This window comes from Sus scrofa, chromosome 18 (genome assembly GCF_054392235.1).
Source record: "Sus scrofa isolate SSC_HxYL_T2T_F1_AM1 chromosome 18, Sscrofa_HxYL_maternal_Yorkshire_Landrace_v2.0, whole genome shotgun sequence".
Lineage (NCBI taxonomy): Eukaryota > Metazoa > Chordata > Mammalia > Artiodactyla > Suidae > Sus > Sus scrofa.
This window is the reverse complement of record NC_139400.1, coordinates 19979676-20000970: the sequence shown is the minus strand read 5'-3', so window position 1 is coordinate 20000970 and position 21295 is coordinate 19979676. Positions and strand designations below refer to the sequence as shown.

Sequence of the window (21295 nt, the reverse complement as noted above, 5' to 3'; positions counted from 1 at the left end):
AGCAAAACCAGAGTAAAAACAGCATTTCCTGTTTGTGAGAAATTTATAAAACAGTGTCCTGTACTGCATGGTAAGTTGTTCAGTCTCTCTGAAACTTGGATGCCTTATCTGTACAAAGAACTTAAATAATATGCATAGACCTACTGTCCTAGTATCTAATACATAGTAAGTGCTTAATGAGTGATAACCATATTTTTAGGATGCATATGCTCAGTAGATCAGAAATATTTAATTGAGTCTCTGCTGTTAGAGAAGCAAGCTTTATATTGTGCTTGGAGCAGACCTGTTCGAGGTAGCTTTGAATTCTAACAATGTAGTTTTAAGCCAGAATATTCTTTACCAGAGAACTAACTTGGTGTGCACTGGGAAGGTGTGAAGAACATGAGAGATACTAAATCCGGAATGCTTTGATGTATTGTTTTTCGAGCCAGTGTCGTTTTTGCTTGTTTGTTTTGATATCCAGCAGCAGTTCTCAGAGTACGTCTGACACTCCTTCAGGGATGGCAGCCTCCCTTTTCCAAGTGCACATCATGTGTGTCTGGGTTTGCTTCATGTATTTAAACCTAAACAGTGTATTATGACAGGTAATACAGAAACAGATATGTGAATTCAGATAGTAAGCCAGACAGTTAAAAGATGGCCAAAAACGTGAAATAATGCCATCCCTCACTAAATTTTTTTGAAAATAAGTTTTCATAAAAATATCTTATTTGGGGTCATCATCTTTAAATGAATTAGTGAGTAAAAATGTTTTTATTTATTTCAGTTTTGAATGTGGTAAGTTTTGTTCAATAGAACCTATATAAACAAAAGCTCTTTGGGGCTCCAATTTTTAAGAGTGTAAAGGGTTCCTGAGACAAAAAGGCTCCTTGTGGCAATTCTGAAGATCAGCAACAATAGTCTTACAAAATGCAGTATTTCACTGTCAGAAAATCTTTAGAACTTAACCTCTTCTCTTTAATTAGGTTCTTTAGTAATCGAAGACAAAGAGAGTCAACCACAAATGCCTAAGCAGAATCCTGTCGTGGAACAGAATTCACAGCCACCAGGTGGTTTATCTTCAAACCAGTTATCCAAGTTTCCAACACAGATCAGCCTAGCTCAGTTACGACTCCAGCATATGCAGCAACAGGTAATGGCTCAGAGGCAACAGGTGCAACGGAGGCCAGCACCTGTGGGTTTACCAAACCCTAGAATGCAGGGGCCCATCCAGCAACCTTCCATCTCTCATCAGGTAAATTTGGAAGCAGGCCTGTCCTAACTTAGATAATTATAGTACAGTTGTATTCAGCAGCTCTTAAAATAACCAAGGCATCCTTCATCCGTGATATAAATATAATGAATTTATAAGATTTTATCCCATTAAGGACCCCTGATTTCATTCCTAGTTTTTAGCCCTTCTCAAAAAGAACTTAATGGTGTATTTAGCTAGAACCTCTGTTCTATCTGAGCTTCATCATCTTCAAATTATAACAGAGGATAAATAATTGCATTCCTAAATAACCCATGCATACAATTGATTGGAAAAGTCGCGTACCTATAAGTCATACTTCTTAGATTAGTGCATCAGAATGACTAACACTTTAGACGTCTGTTGTGAGTGGGGATGCAGTGTTTAGAAAAGCACGTTGCATGTTGGAATCTAGGGCAAGATGAAATAGAGAAGTGCAAGGGTGTGGTTTTCTAGAAGTCTGTCTTTTTCAGACCTTATTTCTGAGCAAATACTCCATGAACCATTCTCATTTTTACTAGATATGAAATATTCTGTTAATTTTCAATTTCGTTTTTGAAGATAAAAGGTTTTTAACTTTAAGTAGTGTAACTGTCCTGCTCAGATTACTAAATGGTTTAATACAGAGTAGAATGTCTTAACTTATACAAATTCAAATTAATATTTTCTGTTACTTTTATTTATTTTGTATTTTCCCTATTTCCTAGAAGGATTTGAACTGATTTATAGTAAATGACACAAATGAAATGGCACAGTGATTTTTTTTTTTTTTAAATAAGATTCAAATAAAGTATGCGGGACCAGGCTAAGAATTCCCTCAATTTGCTTGAGAACAACACTCATCTCAATTTTTTGTCAACCAGACAAAAAGAAACAGGAGTACTATCTGTATTTGATAAGATATAAGATATGTATTAGCACTAATATTAGCACTAAGAGGAGTGTACAGTGTGGTTCTTTAAAAAAGCAGTTAAATGGCACAATAATGTTTGTGTAGCATTTTTACAAAACAAAGAGGTGATCATCGAAGGACAGACTCTTTCTTGGGCCCTGAATAAAAGTCATGGGTCTGTGTAGATCCTCTTTTTTGAGTTGCTTCTAAGAGGACCTGAGGCCATGCGTTTGAGGTTTATGGCTCTGTAATTGATGAAGAAAGCTTGTCAAATCCAGGAGAATATTAGTGTGATCAGTTGATCATTCCTCTCGAACTTTGTTTTAACCCAGGTTTTTAAAGGAAGTAAATAACAAGCAATTTGACAGGTCTTTGGTGAGTGTTCCATGGGAAAATAATTGTATGCTTTAGATACCAGGAATCAACTGGCAGACTTGAGATTTTGTTAAGAACATTGAGGAATAATTTTGTCACTGTCTCTGCAGACTGCAGAGTGACATATTGCAGATAAACTGCAGAGAGCAAAAATTGTTCTGAAGATAAATGTGAAGAGGAAAAGAGAGAAAATAATTACTTGTGGAGTATCTAGTGCTAAGCATTTGTATGATTAATACTTAAGTGTGTGAGAGATGGCAAAGTGATTTTTATTTAACACTTTATTAATCTGAAATAGAATAAATCCATCATTTGTATTAATTCCCTTTTCACTAAGAGGTGAAGAAGTGAGGCAGTAAATAGATACTGTATGTGACCTGGTCACATTCTCATAGATAGTTCTTTAAAACAATGACAAAACAGACCTGGATTGAGCCTTTAGCTTGCTTATCTCGGATATTTGCTTTTGCTGTGTAAGATATATATAAAATGTACAATCTTTATTATTATACAGCCTAATTTTCCCACTTAAAAATAGAGTTGACCCTTGAGCAGTACAGGGTTTAAGGGTGCTAATCCTCCATACCGTTGAAAATCTACATGTAGGAGTTCCCATTGTGGCCCGGTGGGTTAAAAACACAGTATTGTGTCTATGAAAATGTGGGCTTGATCCCAGCCTTAGAAAAAGAAAAAGAAAAAAAATCCACGTGTAACTTAGAGTTGGCTCTGCCCGTCCACTGTTTTGCATCTGAGGATTCAACCAGCCAAGGATTATGGGGTACGAAGTATTTACCATTGGGAAATATCATTGTCTGAGTGGACCCATGAGGTTCAAACCCCGAGTTGTTCAAGAGTCAGCTGTAAAGTAATTTTCTCATCTTTGGGTCGTTAGCCCACACACTGCTCTTTTTCTTTCTCCTCTAATGGCTCTCGGACCCTCTCATCTCTCATTTTGACTTCCCTCTGCCTGATTACTTCTCTACATGTTCCATTCATCAATTTTCTCTCTTCTATAAACTTTTACACTGCCCTGCCCACCTGTGTTCTTAGTTTTCTAACAGTTTATTTGCATATACTTGTGGGAAAATAGCAGTCTATAAGCAGGAGTGTATGTGTGCTTCATTGTGGGTATGCTCACATCTGTCCATAGAACACAGGTAAACTTCAAAGACTCCTTCAGGCTTATACATTTTCTCTATTTTTCTGTAATATTTTGATATTCTTCACCCACATAATTTCCTTTGTTCTTGAAATAGTGTTTAAATCTACTCTTCACTATGTATAGAACCAATTGCTGGCCACTCTTAAAAGTTACTGAGGGTGAACCCAGTGCCAGCGAGTTTGCAGTTGACCCAGAAGGGGAGTAAATTCCAAAAATGGGAGAAGGAAAAGAAAAAAAAAGAGGGCAGGGCTATACTTTTTAGCTGTCTGCCCTCACAGTGTCAAAGTTGAAGGTGTTAGTACTTCAGCCTTATAAATTCCACATTTGTTGGTCTCCTTTCGAATGTGGGCTTTGACAGTTCCCTGTCTGAAAAGTTCTAACCCTGTTATCCAGTGAGATAGCCCGAAAATTAGTATTTACCTTGAGTAAGTTGCCAGCCTTAGAGAGAATTGGATAGTTAAGATGAGACTGTCGTGTGAGGTTACTTTTTTCCTAGAACACTGGTCTCAATTTCTAGGACTGGCATTTTGTGAACAAACTAGGCTCGCCTTCCCAGCCCGTGCCCTATCCTGTAATCACCCCATTTGAAGGGTTTCCTTTGAAAATCTGTTTTCTTTGTGCGCAAAACTCTTCCTCCGAGCTGTAATTAGTACCAGAACACGTTTTGGTAATGAAATGGCAAGACTGGTTTTGAATTAAAGCCTCAGCACTGCCTTTTATGAGCTATGCTTTTTTTCAAGTTATCCAAGCCTTTTAATGTTAGTGTTCTGATGTGTAAAATGAGGGGAGGGTAATCATGAGATAACACATGTAACACAGGCTGATCTCCATGCCTGGCATACACTTGGATCTGAAGGAGATCTAAAATTCAGTAGGTTTTAAATGTTGTTAATATCATCTGTTTTCATTATTAATGTTTTGCTTAGAGTGCAGACCTTGGAGCTAGCGTACTTGAGTTCAAATCTTAGTTACATTCCTTCCTGTCTTTGTTAGTCTTGGACAAGTTATTTAAATTCTCTGCAGTTTTTTTTCCTACAAAACAGAGAGAATTCCTACCTCAGAGGATTGCTGTAAAGATTAAATAAGTTAACACATGTAAAGCACTTAAAATGGTACCTAACATGTAATAACTACTCCATAAATGCTAGCAATTATTATTCTGCTACCGTGTTACTTTATGAGGTTTGCAGAGGGCAGTTGTTTGCAAAAGATTATAATCAGGGACTTAGAACAATACCAAAGACAAGCTTTTCGTACTTGCCAGTGTGGCCTAGATCTAGTCGTAGTGTAACCTACTTAAAGTTGGAAAATTCTCTCTTAAGGCTCTTTCCTAATGAAACTTCTTTGTTTTAAATTGCTTGTACACATTCTGGAAGGCTGTTCCCCCCCCCATATACTTGTTGTAATATTCATAAATGATTCACCTGTGACAGAGTTGCTATTGTTCTATAAAAGTTGAGTTCTCTGTAATTTTTCTTTCAGGAGATGATTGTCACTGAATTGGTTTCATTTCTTTTTTTACAGCAACCCCCTCCACGTTTGATAAATTTTCAGAATCACAGCCCCAAATCCAATGGACCAGTTCTTCCTCCTCATCCTCAACAGCTAAGATACCCTCCAAACCAGAGTATGCCCCGACAAGCCATAAAGCCCAACCCCCTGCAGATGGCGTTCTTGGCGCAGCAAGCCATAAAACAGGTACAGACGGCCTTCCCCTCAGCTGCTTGTTCTGCTTCTCTACGTCCAGATCACATCGAATTTATGAATAGATCATTGATTGTGGAGGAAGACAAAAACTTGTTAAAATAAACATGAGTTACAAAAGTTTATTATAGGTCATCCTGTAGAGACAAAGCTAAGAGAAATTATCTTTTTTAACTGAAGTACGGTTGATTTACAGTGTTGTGTTAGTTTCTAGTGTCATTAAAGTGATTATTATATATATACTCTTTTTTTTTCTTTTTTTCTTTTTTATTACTCAAATGAATTTATCACATCTGTAGTTGTATAATGATCATAACAATCTGATTTCACAGGATTTCCATCCCACAGCCCAGGCACATCCCCCCACCCCCCAAACTTGTCTCCTCCGGAGACCATAAGCTTTTCAATGTCTATGAGTCAGCATCTGTTCTGCAAAGAAGTTCAGTCTCTCCTTTTTTCAGATTCCACATGTCAGTGAAAGCATTGGATGTTGGTGTCTCATTGTACGGCTGACGTCACTTAGCGTGATAGTTTCTAGGTCCATCCATGTTGCAAAAAATGCTGGTATTTCGTTCTTTTTAATGGCTGAGTAATACTCCATTGTGTGTATGTACCACATCTTCTTGACCCACTCCTCTGTTGATGGACATTCAGGTTGTTTCCATGTCTTGGCTATTGTAAATAGTGCTGCAATGAACATTGGAGTACATGCATCTTTGCGAGTCGTGGTTTCTCTGGGTAGATGCCCAGGAGTGGGATTGTTGGATCCAGTGGTAGTTCTATGTTTCGTTTTCTGAGGCATCTCCATACTGCTTTCCACAGTGGTTGCACCAATTGACAATCCCACCAACAGTGTACTAGGGTTCCTTTTTCTCCACACCCTCTCCAGCACTTCTTGTTTGTAGACTTTGGGATGCTGGCCATTCTGGCTGGTGTAAGGTGGTACCTCAGAGTGGTTTTGATTTGTATGTCTCTAATAATGAGTGATGTTGAACATCTTTTCATGTGTTTCTTGGCCATCTGTATGTCTTCTTTGGAGAACTGTCTGTTTAGATCTTCTGCCTATTTTTTGATGGGATTGTTTATTTCTTTGGTATGGAGCTGTAGAAAGTGTTTATAAATTTTGGTGAGGAATCCCTTGTCAGTCGATTCACTTGCAAAGATTTTCTCCCATTCTGTGGGTTGTCTTTTTGTGTTGTTTAGGGTTTCCTTTGCTGTGCAGAAACTTTGAAGTTTGATTAGGTCCCATTTGTTTATTTTTATTTTTATTGGCAATACTCTGATAGGTGGATCTGAGAAGATGTTGCTGTCATTTATGTCAGAGAGTGTTTGGCCTATGTTTTCTATATATACTCTTTTTCATACTCTTTTCCATTGTGGTTCGCTACAGATACTGAATATAGTTCCCTGTGCTACGCAGTAGGATTTTGTTGTTTATCCATCATATATATAACAGTTTGCATCTGCTAATCCCAAACTCCCAATCCAACCCTCCTGCATCCCCCCCACCCCCGACTCCTACCCTCCTACCCACTGCCTCTGTGCCCCCTCCCCAGCAACCACAAGTCTGTTCTCTGTGTCCGTGAGTCTACTTCTGTTTTATAGATAACTTCATTTGTGTCGTATTTTGTTTTTGTTTTTTGTCTTTTTGCCATTTCTCAGGCCGCTCTCACGGCATATGGAAGTTCCCAGGCTAGGGGTCGAAGCGGAGCTGTAGCCACCGGCCTACGCCAGAGCCACAGCAACGCGGGATCCGAGCCTTGACTGCGACCTACAGCACACCTCCCGGCAACACCGGATCCTTAACCCACTGAGCGAGGCCGGTGGTCGACCCGCAACCTCATGGTTCCTAGTTGGATTCGTTAACCACTGAGCCACGATGGGAACTCCTTCCTAATAATTTTATTCTTTATGCTGTACAAGTTCACTCTTAAATCTCATTTGCCGCAACTAAAATGAGTGAGTACCTTGCAGAGTTGTGCTGAGACCTAGTGCTAGTTTATATGAAAGCACTTGACACCTTCTGGGTACGCAAATGTTTACCTACCTCGTCCCTGTGTAGTATTTTTAATGGGTAGACACACTGTAAAAGATGTTTCCCAGTCCGAGTTATGTTGTGGCCCAGCAGGTTAAGAATCCAGCCTTTTCGCTGTAGCAGCTTAGGTCGTGGCTGTGGTGCAGGTTCAGCCTCTGGCCCTGTGGCTTCCATATGCCATAGGTTCTGCGAAAAATAGACTTGAGTACTGTTTCCTTGTCAAAACTCTAAACATCAATGAATAAAGGAACAAACTATGAGAAAATAGAGTGGGGGATTTAAGTGGCAGAGTAACGTGGAAATGCTTCTTAGGTATTAAGAAAATGCAGTAATCTGGAGTTCTTGCTGTGTTGCCATGGGGTTAGGGATCTGGCTTGGCTCTGTGGGGTTCCATCCCCAGCCTGGACCCAGGGTTAAGGATCTGGCATTGTCGCAGCTATGGCCTAGGTTGCAGATGCGGCTCAGAGTCTGTCCCTGGCGCGAGGTGGGAGGGGGGGATGCGGGATGCAGTAATCTACGTATGATCTTTTTGAGTATATTATTTGGATTTTTGTGAGGGTTTTTTTTTTTGTTTGTTTTAATCTCATACACATAGAAAAAACTGGAAAGATATACATCAGCTGTAACCGATTATTCTGGGGAGGGAAGGAGAAAGAGAGCGACAGAGACAGGAGAATGGCTGGATATGTGGAGGGGTAGGTGGTAAAAATGACATTCATATTCATAGGGTTTTTTACATAGTGGAGCATATGAATTAGATTTCTCAAAGTTAGAATATTTAGAATATTTCCGACACTGTCGCTTGGTATTATGTACTCCAAATATTAGGTGATAAAGTATTTGGGAATTTTTTTCCCCTGCACAGTCTTGAGATACCTCTTAGTTGGTTTTTTCCCCTCAGTAGTTTATTTTATTTTATTTTTTTGCTTTTTAGGGCCACACCCACAGCATATGTAGGTTCCCAGGCTAGGGGTCAAATGGAGCTGTAGCCGTGGGTCTACACCACAGCAATGCCATATCTGAGCCACATCTGCATCCTACACCATAGCTCACAACAATGCCGGATCCTTAACCCACTGAGTGAGGCCAGGGATCAAACCCATGACCTCATGGTTCCTAGTTGGATTCGTTTCCGCTGCGTCACAACAGGCACTCCTCCCCTCGTATTTTATTATGAAAATTTTCAAACATAGTAAAGTGAAAAAGCTTTATGGGGTCTGATTGCTCTTACTTGCCTTCTCACTTACTATCCATATACCCATGTATCCACCCATCCATCAATTAAACCTTCTTCTCTTTTGCTGTTATTTTACGTAAATTGTAGACAGCAGCTTTCCTTGACTATCTACTTTAGCTTCCTAGTCTTACCCTGCCGTGTTGATTTCAGCCTCTAACATAATGATAAAGTCTCCTCAGATGTTCGACGATGCTTACTTACCTGTTCATGTATGAGAATTGAGTGTAAAACAAACCAACCAGCCAACCTGAAAGCCAGGGTTTGAGGCTAATGTTTGATGGCTGAGGTCTTGCTCTGTATGAGGGCTGCGAGATGTGTTTATGAGTTACTTATTGTCACCGTCTTCAGGTAGTGGTCTGATTGCCAAAAGATCCTCCATTAAGGAGTTCAGTCATGGCTCAGTGTTTAACGAACCTGACTAGTATCCATGAGGACCTGGGTTCGATCCCTGGCCTCACTCAGTAGGTTAAGCATCTGGCATTGCCGTGAAGTGTAGTGTAGGTCCCAGGTGAGGCTTGGATCCTGCGTCGCTATGGCTGTGGCCTAGGCTGGCAGCTGTAGCTCTAGTTCAACCCCTCGCCTAGGAACCTCCATATTCCTGGGTGCATCCTCCCAAAACACAAAAGACAAAAAAAAAAGATCCTTCCATTTTATGGCTTAAATGATGGACCTGACTACTCGTTGAAGACGCTGGGGAAGGGAGATTGGTAGCAGGCCAGAGACAAGAGTGGGCAGGCAGTCGGCATTCAGTCTTTTTTCTTTTTTTCTTTTTTTTTTTTTTTAATTTTTATTGTGTATGCTGTCTTAATTTTCATTGTCGGTGCAATACTTCTGCCTTCAACTGACCCTGGTGCCCTTATCTATCCCAGAGAATAAACTTCCAGCCTTCTTCTCTGGAGGTGAAGAAAGTCCTTATTATCTTGACGTAGCTACAAGGAAAGTAGGAAAGGAACATGAGATTTAATCCTTCTTAAGCAGATTCTCAATAGATGATCCTTTTCTTAGCCCCAGTTTTACTTCTTATGCTTCTAATTCCCAAGCTCTTAGAGCTGTATTTTGTTTTTCTTGTTTTCCCTGCTGCCAGCTTAGGTTTCTGCTTTGTCAAATTGACTATGACTAATTCGTTACTTTTTGTGCATTTGCTCCAGCTTCCAAAATGAGTTTTCCGTCTTCTCCTGTTTCTTTGTCTTTATGGTTCAGTGCCTATTTAAAGCAATGTCTTCAACTGTCACTTTAAGTTTCACATGTGTTAGGTAAAGAGAGAAGAAAATTTGTGTTTTCAGTCCTCCATCTTAATCTTGAAGTTGCTGTGTATGTGTTGTTCATATTTATTTTCCACTATGTATAAGATTTAGTACGTAGGAGTTCCCTGGTAGTTCAGTGGGTTAAGGATCTGGCACTATCACTGCTACGCCATAAGTTCAGTCCCTGGCCAGGGAACTTTTGCATGCCACAGGCATGGCTAAAAATAGCATACTGTGGTTCTTTGGTCTATACTAACTATTGTCTTCTGGTAAAAATCAGTGCTTTTTATTTTTTATTTTTGGACAGGATTAATGGAAATTATATATACCTGTTTTCTCTCCCCTTCCCATTTAAAATGACAATTGAAATCAAATAGCAGACTGTATCTTTTACTTTTGGTGTGTCAAAAATGTGTCTTTTACTTTGTGTCAGAAACGGGGATTAGACATTTTACGTCATAGGCCTACTGATAGCGAACTTTTCTCTTTCCCTTCTTGCTTCTGCAGTGGCAGATCAGCAGTGGGCAGGCCACCCCCTCGACTGCCAACAGCACGTCCTCTACTCCTTCCAGCCCCACCATCACTAGTGCAGCCGGATACGATGGCAAGGCTTTTGGCTCACCTATGATTGATCTGAGCTCACCAGTGGGGGGTCCCTATAATCTTCCTTCTCTTCCAGATGTAAGTACATTCTTATACTAAGAATCTGTTTTGAAAATTTTACGGGAACTTTACTTTGGTAAAAGTCATGGCTTTGTTGGATTATAGGTTGAATATGTTTGTTTTTAGAAGTTATTTTTATCCTTAACATAGGGAAAAATAAAACGACTAATATTGACACTTGAACATACTGCAGAATGTCTTCCAGGGAACTGGACTGAAAGTGTTTGTAATGAAAGGTCGTGGTGAGGGGTTGTGGGAGCTGACCTGGGAAAGGGGAGGAAGGAGAACTGGGAGGAGGACCTGATGCAGAGAGGGAAGCTAACATGTCAGACGTATCAAAGGGATGGAGAGACGTTTAGTAATAGAAATGCAAACACTTTCTGCCAGATTATACTGAACCCTGCAAAATTACCTCTGATTTCTGTTATAATTAACTTAAATATATTTACTCTCTAGACCCTGTCAGGATGACTTTTCAAAAAATCTTATCAAAGGCTGAATGTATAACATTCTATAAACAGATCCATATACATAAGTTGATACTTGATTTAATCCCTCATTCGGTAAGCTCGGGTAATCATGCATACAGACATTCAAAACTTTAATAAATCTTATGAAATTTTGAAAAAATTTAAAAATTTTATTATTTAGTTTGTTTTTTCAAGGTACAGAGATCAACTGATATTTCCTAAAAGTTGCATCGTTACCCTTACCAGAGTTACTTCATTTATTCAATAATCGTGTATACTTTAAATGGATAGAGTGCATGTATTTTTCACGGATAGGTGATAGGAGAACTTCTGTCTCATTCTTGTAGTTTTTGTTTTAGCTTTTAGGATTACTCCGTAATGTAAATAACTTTCCTTAGGTTAAGATCTAACCAATCCAGTCATTCTAGTACTTTTTACACTTTCTGAAAAGTATTGGCCAAGGTATTGCCCAAAGAATATTAAAAGTAAATAACTCCTCCACCAACTGAAAGAGGCACCCGGAGGGTAAATAATTGTGGTCCTCAGGTCAGATGGTTCTCCAGCCTTCCTCACCTGGGATTCCTCCTATGAACCACAGAATAAAGAAACTGTTTTGGGAGTGCCCGTTGCGGCTCAGTGGTTAACGAACCCGACTAGTATCCATGAGGACAAGGGTTTGATCCCTGGCCTTGCTCAGTGGGGTTAAGGATCTGGCATGGCTGCGAGCTGTGGTGTAGATCACAGACATGGCTTGGATCCCATGTGGCTGTGTCTGTGGTGTAGGCCGGCAGCTGTAGCTCCAATTCGACCCCTAGCCTGGGAACTTCATATGCTGCAGGTACAGCCCTAAAAAGCCCCCCCCCCACCCCAAATAAATAAAGTATTCAAGTTTTTTATTCAGTAGAAATTTATCAATGTTTTATCCAGCATGCAATTAGGAATGAGGTGTTACATTACAGTAGGTATCTATAAGGGATCAAGTAATGTATTTAAGTGAATTTCGTCTTCTGGAAATGGGTTATATATGCACTTGGCTCATCTACCTACTGCATAGTTCTCAGAGTGTAGGCCCAGGACTTGGGGATCCCTACAACCTTTCCAGAGGTTCCCCAGGGTCCACTCTGTGTAAGACCAGATTTCCTTCATATTCTTCAGTCAAAACCACGCATCTCAGTAGATTGAGTACAGAAGCAGATACAGGAATCCATGTGGCTCTTACTAAGCCAGACAGTAAAGAAATTTACAAAATGCGAAATCGTGCTACTCTTCTCACCAAGGTGTTTTTAAGTTGGAACCTTTGTTTTTAATTTTAATTTTTAAGGGTGTGAGTAGCACACAATACTGCTTTCTCCTGGCTTATAACTTCTGAAATAGTATGACCTCCGTATATTTAGTATATTTACTAAGTTGAAATACTAAGATGTGTGAAAGCTTTTTTTCAAGATTGTTTATGGGGAAATTATGCATCAGACCCGCTCAGGATATTTACATATTTTATTATTTTTAATCATAATTTAACTATTGAAGTTTTCTTACAAATTTAAGGTAGCTTTTAATTTGTAAAGTGAGATACTATGAAAAAATTTATTTTTTTATAAGATTGACTGTTCAAGTACAATCATGCTGGACAATATAGTGAGGAAGGATGCTAGTGTAGACCATGGCCAGCCCAGACCACCCTCCAACAGGACCGTCCAGTCACCAAATTCATCAGTGCCATCTCCAGGCCTTGCAGGTAAAGTGGACCTCTTTTGATTTTACTAGTGTTTATTTCAGTTTTTACTTATCATAAGGAAAAAAAATCAGGACTTCCCATGGTGGCTCAGTGCTAACGAACTTGACTGGTAACCATGAGGGTGCGGGTTCCACCCCTCATCTCGATAAATGAATTAGGATCCAGCGTTGCAGTGAACTGTGGTGTAGATCCCAGGTGCAGCTCAGATCCTGAGGTGCTGTGGCTGTGATGTAGGCCAGCAGCCACAGCTCCACTTCGATCCCTGGCCTGGGAATGTTCATATGCTTTGGTTGTGGTCCTAAAATGACCAAAAAAAAAAAAATCATCCTCCATTCACACTCCCACCCCTGCTCTTTTTTTGGTCAGATGCTTAAAATGGGTCTGAGTTTGGGTTACTCTTTAAAATTAGCACACTTTCAAAGTGGGAAGCAAAGATTAAGCCTCAGTACATTTTCAGTTCAACAAAACTTAGAGGCATTATAGCCCTCCTAGAAGGAAATAAGTATTATACTTTTTCTTCTTGATAAGTTGCCTGTTGTATCCTCTCTTTCTGTATGGAATTTGCTTAGACTCAAAATTTACCAGTGACCATCACTCTTGGTGGTTTGTTTGGTATTTAATTGTGTTTAAGAATTTTTAACACAACTCTCCTCCAGGAGAGAAGCACTCTGGCTAATGCTTCTCCCGGAGACCTTTGCAAATTAGATGTCTTAGACCAAATAAGGAAAGAAGAGAATTTCTCCAGCCAGCCCAGCCACACAGGCATCATAAAGCAGCTGTGGAATTTTAAAGGAGAAATTTATTTAGAATACATCAACAAAGTCAAAGGAAATGATTGACAAAATGTGGCAGAGAAACTACTCAATCGTGTTATAAGTTCACACAAATAAATAAGAAAAGTATTTGCTGTTGCCGAAGCACCTGAGTAGATAATTCCCTAAAAAGGAAATACACACAGCCAGTAAAACAGGAGGAAGAGACCAGGCGGTTCCGCCTCACTACCAGTCATTGTAAAGTCAGATGACTTCGTTGCTATTAAATAGGCTTAAATACCAAAAATACTCATTGATGAGATGTAAACTCCTCCGGTACATACTGTTGGGAGTGTAACTTGGCAAGACTTTTCTGGAAACCATTTTGGCATTATTCCCAAAGCCTGCATTTTTCCAGTTCAGGTTCTGTGTCAGGCGCTGGAATATTTGTTTCACTGTCTCCCATTAATTAGCAGCCTCTGTGTGGCTTGCTTTCTTGGCCTGCTTTGGTATCAGCCCCTACCACCTCCTTCCTGTGCTGTGTAGCTTTCCTGTCGGTCGTGTCCTCACTCGGCCCTGCTCTGGCTGCTCTCGCATTCAGCAGTGCTGGGAGACGTTTTTGATCGTCGCGCCTGGCAGCGAAGTATGGACAACTGCTGCTCCTCCTAATAACTGGTCGAGACCAGGGGTGCTGCTAAACTTTCCACGGTGCACACGCAGCCCCCCATCGCAGAATTATTTAGCCTGAGATGTCAGTAGTGTTGAGGTTGAACAGCCCTGCTCGTTTAAGGGCACTTAGGCTCCCTACTGTTTTATGTCCTTTCATTATGTTTCCAGTTTCAGTGCAGTACTGAGAACATTCAGTAGGAATTCCATAGTTGATGAATTTGTTTGATGAAGCTGTATGATTTCCTCCTCAGGACCTGTTACCATGACAGGTGTACACCCACCAATACGTTCACCGAGTGCCTCCAGTGTTGGGAGCCGAGGAAGGTAAATTGACTTACTCGTGAGTCCACACGGTCTGTAACTAGTCTTCTCTTGCCATTGCTCAAGTAATGGGTTAAGGAATGGACAGTTTTATCTGTGAAGATACAGAAACCCTTGTGTGTGTTGACAATGAGAAAATATGTTTGGTGTTAGCGTAACAGCAAGGAAAAAACAAATGAGTATGTGTAATACACTGCAATGTGTAGAAACATCCACAAATAAAAACTTCGGGAAAACACATAATAATCTTAGGCTAACTTTGGTGTTGCGACTTTTCTAATGACCGAACATCGATTTTGTTTTACAATAAATTCATTGCAGTTGTTGAAATGTTATTTTAACTCACTGCTTCACATAACCACTCATAGACTGAACCTGATTCTTATTTTCTAACCATAGGAAGGAAGCATATGCAAGGGGGGAAGTTTGCCTTCAATCTTGTGAGAACATAGTAGCCATCTGTAAAAGGCTTTTGTCTCACTGGCTTTTTTAAAATAGTTGAACACCAATAAATTATGTCCCTAGTTAATTCTCTTCACACTTTGTGACAATAAATCTTTAACGTGAGCTAGAAATCTCTGTCACTGACCCGCAAAGGAAACTGGAAAACCTAAAAAAAAAAAAAAAAAAAAGATGCTCGTTCTAAGATCTGCCCAATTTTAGAGCCTCAGGATATTGAAGTCAGTTTTCCTTTAACATAGGTTTTATATAAATTTATTGAAATATCTTTCCAGGTATATAATGTAACTGTTTATTTAGATAAGTTAATAGGTAGAACATCTTTTATACATTAATTAAACTGTTTTGCATACAGGAGATGCATTATCAATTCTGTGTCACTTATTGCTAATGTAATATAGTTACCATTGCTATGAAGATGCAGGATTATTCCCTAAAGCTCTTGTTATACCTTGCTTTGAGATATTTAAAGTAGCATTCTTAGATTTTTTTTTCTTAGTCTTTCTTTTTTCTTATACTTTCAGCTCTGGCTCTTCCAGCAAACCAACAGGAGCTGATTCTACACACAAAGTCCCAGTGGTCATGTTGGAGCCAATCCGAATAAAACAAGAAAACAGTGGACCACCTGAAAATTATGATTTTCCTGTTGTTATAGTGAAGCAAGAATCAGATGAAGAATCTAGGCCTCAAAATGTAATTATATTATGATTGCAATACTATTTCTATTTGAGGGGTATAAGAGGAACTTTTAAATAGCTCATAGGAAATAAAAAGCAAGGAAATAGTCTGAAGGTTGCAGAATTTGAGGAAATCTCTCAGTAAATTAAAACAAAAACATGGATGGAAAACAGAAGATTCTAAAAGCCTCCAGAGGAAAAAACATCTTATTTAATGGATTAGACATCGTAATGTCACCACATCCTCAGCACACACTCAAAGCTGGAAGACAGTAGAGAAATAGCGGACTTGAGAGGACAGGTATTTTGTAGCCAGGATTTTGTACCCAGGCAAATTATCAACTATGTGTAAAGATTAAATATTTTTAGACATGCATGGAGAGTCTCAAAATTGTAATTCCATGCACTAATTCTCTGGAAGATACTTGAGGATATGCTTCATCAAAAATGAAGTAAACCAAGAAAGAGGAAGCCATAGGATCCCAGAAATGGCATCTAATATAGAAGAAAGGCAGAGACGGGGTAGCGAGTCCCCAGCACAGTAGCTCCGCCAGGACCCCCCTGTAGAAGGAGGATGGAAGACTCTGCCAGGGCTATGTTTCAGGGGAGAATAATGTTTTGACAATATTGAGAAGCAGCTTAAAGCCCTGTTGGAGACAGAATGACTTCAAGATAGACATCTAGAAAGAGAGATAAGTGGATGATTGACTCATAAGAAAAACAAAAAGATGAAAAAGGAAGTGCAGTAACCATACATTTTGTGGTTATGCAATAAACAGTATTTATATGTAGTCATCATGATGTGAACAAATACCTTAATACAAATTTACCTAAAATATAAACCTATACCTAAATATAACCTAAACATGCATTTTGACCAAAATTGATTTTTCGGAATACTTAACCAGTACAGAAGTGTTATTGACCAGTGGGAATTGATGCTGGCTATAAACAATTAAACTGGCACCCACCAACAAAGGAAACCAGTGCTTAATGAAACTGTGTTAAGAGGATGTTATGAATGGGTGTATAAGTGTGGGTAAGGAGGGTGTGGAGAGCCAGGAAGGAAGAAATGTAATCTCCCATTCTAGGGGAAATATGTATATTTAAAACTGAAAATATATTTCAAATTGAAAGCCTGAGAATTATAATATAACCCTATATAACCCTGTTATTTAGAAATATAGAAGTAATTAGCAGAAGAAAAAGCTAAATAATTTGGAAATAATTGCCTCTAAGGAATGATGTCATATACCCATGCTTTTAACTAAATCTCCATTTATTACTTCAGATTTTAAAACTATTTAATGATATAATAGATTCTGTTATTAATTTGGAGTTTTCACCATCCTAGGTTCATTAATGGCTCTTAGAGGAGTGAAATTACTTCTAAGGGTTTAAAGCAGTATACCTTTTTATTTTATTTATTTATTTATTTATGTCTTTTTAGGGCTGCACCCAAGGCACATGGAGGTTCTCAGGCTAGGGGTCCCATCGGAGCTGTAGCCACCAGCCTGTGCCACAGCCCCAGCAACACCAGATCTGAGCCATGTCTGTGACCTACACCACAGCTCGAGGCAACACTGGATCCTTTTCCCATTGGGCCAGGATAGGAATTCCACCTTTTTATGAATGACAAAAAAATTTACAATAGGCATGTTTTGTGTTTAGGTAATTGGAATTAACAGTTATTATAAGGCGTATTTACAGCTCATGTGAATGACTTCTGTACTACCCCCCTATTCTTCCACTTCTTAACCATCAGCAGATCCAAACGTTTTTCTTCTGTGTTTTCCATACCTCCTCACTGTTGCTGATCTGTTCTGAAGATATTTTTCAGTTGCGGCCCCTGTCTGTACCATTAGGGACAGTTAGCTGTAAGCATGTTCTGGTCTCATGCAGAGTCACACATTGCTTTGAACGAGCCGGGGGCTTAGGAGTGAGCGGTCTGCTGTCCAGAAGCGTAGTCATGCTCAGAAAACAAGAGCATGCCCATTTCAGAAATGCACACATGGGTGTTCCCTCTTGCCTTTGCAGACCAACTATCCAAGAAGCATACTTACGTCCCTGCTCTTGAATAGCAGTCAGAGCTCTGCTTCTGAGGAGTCTGTGCTAAGATCAGACGCCCCTGATAGCACAGGAGATCAACCTGGGCTTCACCAGGAAACTTCCTCCACTGGCAAGTCAGAGTGGCTGGATGCCTCCCAGAAGTCCCCCCTTCTTGTTGGAGAGACAAGGAAAGAGGACGACCCCAATGAGGACTGGTGTGCAGTGTGTCAGAACGGAGGGGAACTCCTGTGCTGTGAGAAGTGTCCCAAAGTATTCCACCTGTCTTGTCACGTGCCCACGCTGGCAAATTTTCCGAGGTAAGAGAGCTCTTGCTTCTCTTTCTTCTGTACCTTCTCTCACTATAATAACCACAATAAAGTTTTGATGAGCAGTGTAACATAAAAACCCTGTAAAAAAAAAAAAAAGCAAGTCTATGTGGCATAAATTCATACTCCAAAATTTTCAACATACAGTTTCCCATCCCCAGTACTTCTCTCAAAAACCTACTCTGTTTTGACAAGAAAAAACAACAAAAACAAAAACTGGCCCTTTTAAAGGGGGTTACGTTACCATAGAGAACAATGGTCCTTATGCACAGCAACTGCCATAGTTTAGTGCATGCCAGGCATTGAGCTGTGTTATTATATCCTTGTGGTTTGTTTTTGTTTTTTTTTGTTTTTTTTTCTTTCTTTTTTTTTTTTTTTTTTTAAATGGCTGCTCTTGCAGCATATGGAACTTCCTGGGCCAGGGACCGAATCGGAGCCGCAGCTGTGACCTCCACCACCGCCGTCAGATTCGTAACCTGCTGCACCACCGCGGAACTCCACAGATAGACCCTGTGACATGAAGAAGATCCACTGGGTTGACCTTTTAGTTCTTTCAAGGCTGCACTTTTAAGAATTTACGTTATAATTTCAAAGTTATGACAGTAGAACCAAGAGCGCTTCTTTTTCTTGGAAAAAGAGCTTGTCACTTGTGCCTCACATCACCCATAGATTAATGTGTGTGTTCACTTGTGTTGTTTACTTCGTGTATGTATTTCATGCCTCCTTAACTAGACTAACATTTACCACTTCAGCTCTTGTGTTGTGCTTCTGCTGTTAAGCTCTCAGCATGGTGCCATGTACATCGTGTGTATGTGGTAAATCCTCAGGGCTTAAAATTTATGCCAAACAAGTAATGGTGTATCATGGATGCCGTGGAGGAGGTGGGATTAGGGAGAAGGTGAAGACAGAAATGATGCATTAAGAACTCAGTCAAATGCTTTATCCCCAACAGTGGAGAGTGGATTTGCACTTTCTGCCGAGACTTATCCAAACCAGAAGTTGAGTATGATTGTGATGCTCCCAGTCACAACTCAGAAAAAAAGAAAACTGAAGGCCTTGTTAAACTAACACCAATAGATAAAAGGGTAAGTTTCCAACCCAGACTATTAAACAGTCGTTTTGGTTAGATGCACCATTGTAATTGAGATGTGCTTTCATCAAAGAAGTGTACCTTCAATCAAATTTTATACTGACTTCTTTTTTCTTTAGTCCTTTCTTCTCACACACACATACACAAAAGAATCTTAAGTAGTGGCAGATTGTAACTTTTTTAATTAAATAAAATCACAGTGCTATATATACATTTTCTAGAAGCTTAAAATACTATAATTGAACAGGGTACTTCATGTGGTCTGGACTTTAAAGTTTAGTCCACTTCAGTAAATTTTGGTTTTATTTTCTGCTACAGTTATATTTTCTTCCTCAAAATTTGTTAAGAATTGGCACCATGGAGTTCCCGTTGTGGCTCAGCGGTTAGTACACCTGACTGTTACCCATGAGAATGCAGGTTTGATCCCTGGCCTCACTCAATGGGTTAAGGATCCGGTGTTACCATGAGCTGTGGGGCAGGTCGCACATGCAGCTTGGATCCCAAATTGCTGTGGCTCTGGCGTGGGCCGGTGGCTGTAGCTCCAACTGGACCCCTAGTCTGGGAACCTCCGTATGCCGAGGGTATGGCCATAAAAGACTAAAGAATTGGCCTTTTCTGTTTACTTTTCTTGGAAATGGGAAAATTCTTTCACCAAGTGGTACTAGGCTTATACCTCTAAGCCAGCTAATGTTTAATTTAGGTAACATTTAAAGGTACAGTTATGATGACGACTGTTTTATCACTAAAGAAGCTCCTTTGCTCAGTTACTAAGTAGAACAATCAGTGTGAATGTTGTCGTGCAGGAGAGGGCTGAAACGTGCACTACCACTGCTACCCTGCTTACTCGGGTAAACTGAGAAGCAGTGAAGTCAGAGCGTGCATGATAGAACCATCCGCCTTCGGAGAGGGGCCTTAGGACCCAACACGCCGTGGAAAGGGCTCCAGCTCTGGGTGGTCTTCTTTTATTGACGGCGAATAATTCAATACACAAATTGGAGAGATACGTGGAAATTTATTTTTAAGGAACTTAAAGGTTTCTAGTGATAACTGCTTTTGTTCTATAATTATAGGGACTGCTCTCATGTTTTCACATACACCCCAGAATATTAAACAGTACACTGCAAGGAATGATTGGAAAAGACATCAAAGGGAGTTTTCATTGTGGCAGTGGGTCATGAACCCAACTTAGTATCCATAAGGATGTGGGTTCGATCCGTGGCCTCTCTCAGTGGCTTCAGGATCTGCTGCTGCCATGGGCTGTGGTGTAGGCCAGTCATTGCAGCTCGATTCGTCCCCTAGCTCAGGAATTTCCATATGCTGCAGGCACAGCCCTAAAAAGCAAAAAAATAATAAATAAACAGAAAGACAAAAAAAGTGAAATTGATAATAATTCAAATAACAAGTTTAATTCCACTAAAATCACATAATGAAGTAGGATGTTATGAAAATTCACTAACCAAAGGAAAATAGGTATAAGGCCTCCATAAAAAAGGAGACGACACCACAGCTCCAAGTATCAGTATTTTTCTTACATTCATCTAGTTTTAATTTTTATTCAGGTATTTTGACCTGTAACAACAAAAATTTAGTTGTGACTTCATTATCTCATTGTATTTTCATTTTCTTTCTTTCTTTTTGTTGCTTAGAAGTGTGAACGTCTACTTCTGTTTCTTTACTGCCATGAAATGAGCCTGGCTTTTCAAGACCCAGTTCCTCTAACTGTAAGTATTAATGTCATTTTGTGCATTTTTGCACAGTGGGGTGATTTTTCTGAAATTTGATTTGAAAATCTAGTTTCTGTTTCAGTAGTAAGTTTCTTACATTAATCCAAACTGTAAAGCTTATTAATAGATACTGAATGCTTTGATCTTAAATACATTTTAATGTTAACAAAGTGGCTCAAAACTTCGTTTCTCATATAATCTTTCTTTTCATCTCATGTATTTTACCTGCTATTCTCTGGGATGCTTTCTATCGTTTCTGTCTCAGGAGTTTTACATACATGTCCTAAGCTGTTGGGAAAAAAAAACTTTGTATTTCAGATAAAGATCCCCTGCCTCAAAGTTCTCTGTACACATTTGAGTTTATAGGTCCAAACTTCAAGCAATAAATAGACTTTTTTTTTTTTTTTTTTTTTTTGGTCTTTTTGCCTTTTCTTGGGCCGCTCCCGCGGCATATGGAGGTTCCCAGGCTAGGGGTCTAAT

The 21295-nt window shown here is 39.6% G+C and overlaps 1 protein-coding gene across 4 annotated transcripts in view; it reads left to right on the top strand.

Annotated features, from left to right (window-relative positions):
- TRIM24 (tripartite motif containing 24) overlaps positions 1-21295 on the top strand; it is a 96261-nt gene that overhangs the window by 69864 nt on the left and 5102 nt on the right. For 2 of the 4 annotated variants that reach the window (XM_021079189.2, XM_021079188.2), the window contains 9 exons: positions 966-1132; positions 5185-5358; positions 10388-10561; positions 12613-12748; positions 14421-14493; positions 15474-15642; positions 17664-17992; positions 18954-19086; positions 20738-20812. In XM_021079189.2, coding sequence (XP_020934848.1) covers positions 966-1132; positions 5185-5358; positions 10388-10561; positions 12613-12748; positions 14421-14493; positions 15474-15642; positions 17664-17992; positions 18954-19086; positions 20738-20812 — 1430 coding nt within the window. Of the gene's footprint in view, positions 1-965; positions 1235-5184; positions 5359-10387; positions 10562-12612; positions 12749-14420; positions 14494-15473; positions 15643-17663; positions 17993-18953; positions 19087-20737; positions 20813-21295 lie in introns of all 4 variants that reach the window. The other 2 variants (XM_021079187.2, XM_021079186.2) reach the window with 1 other exon arrangement.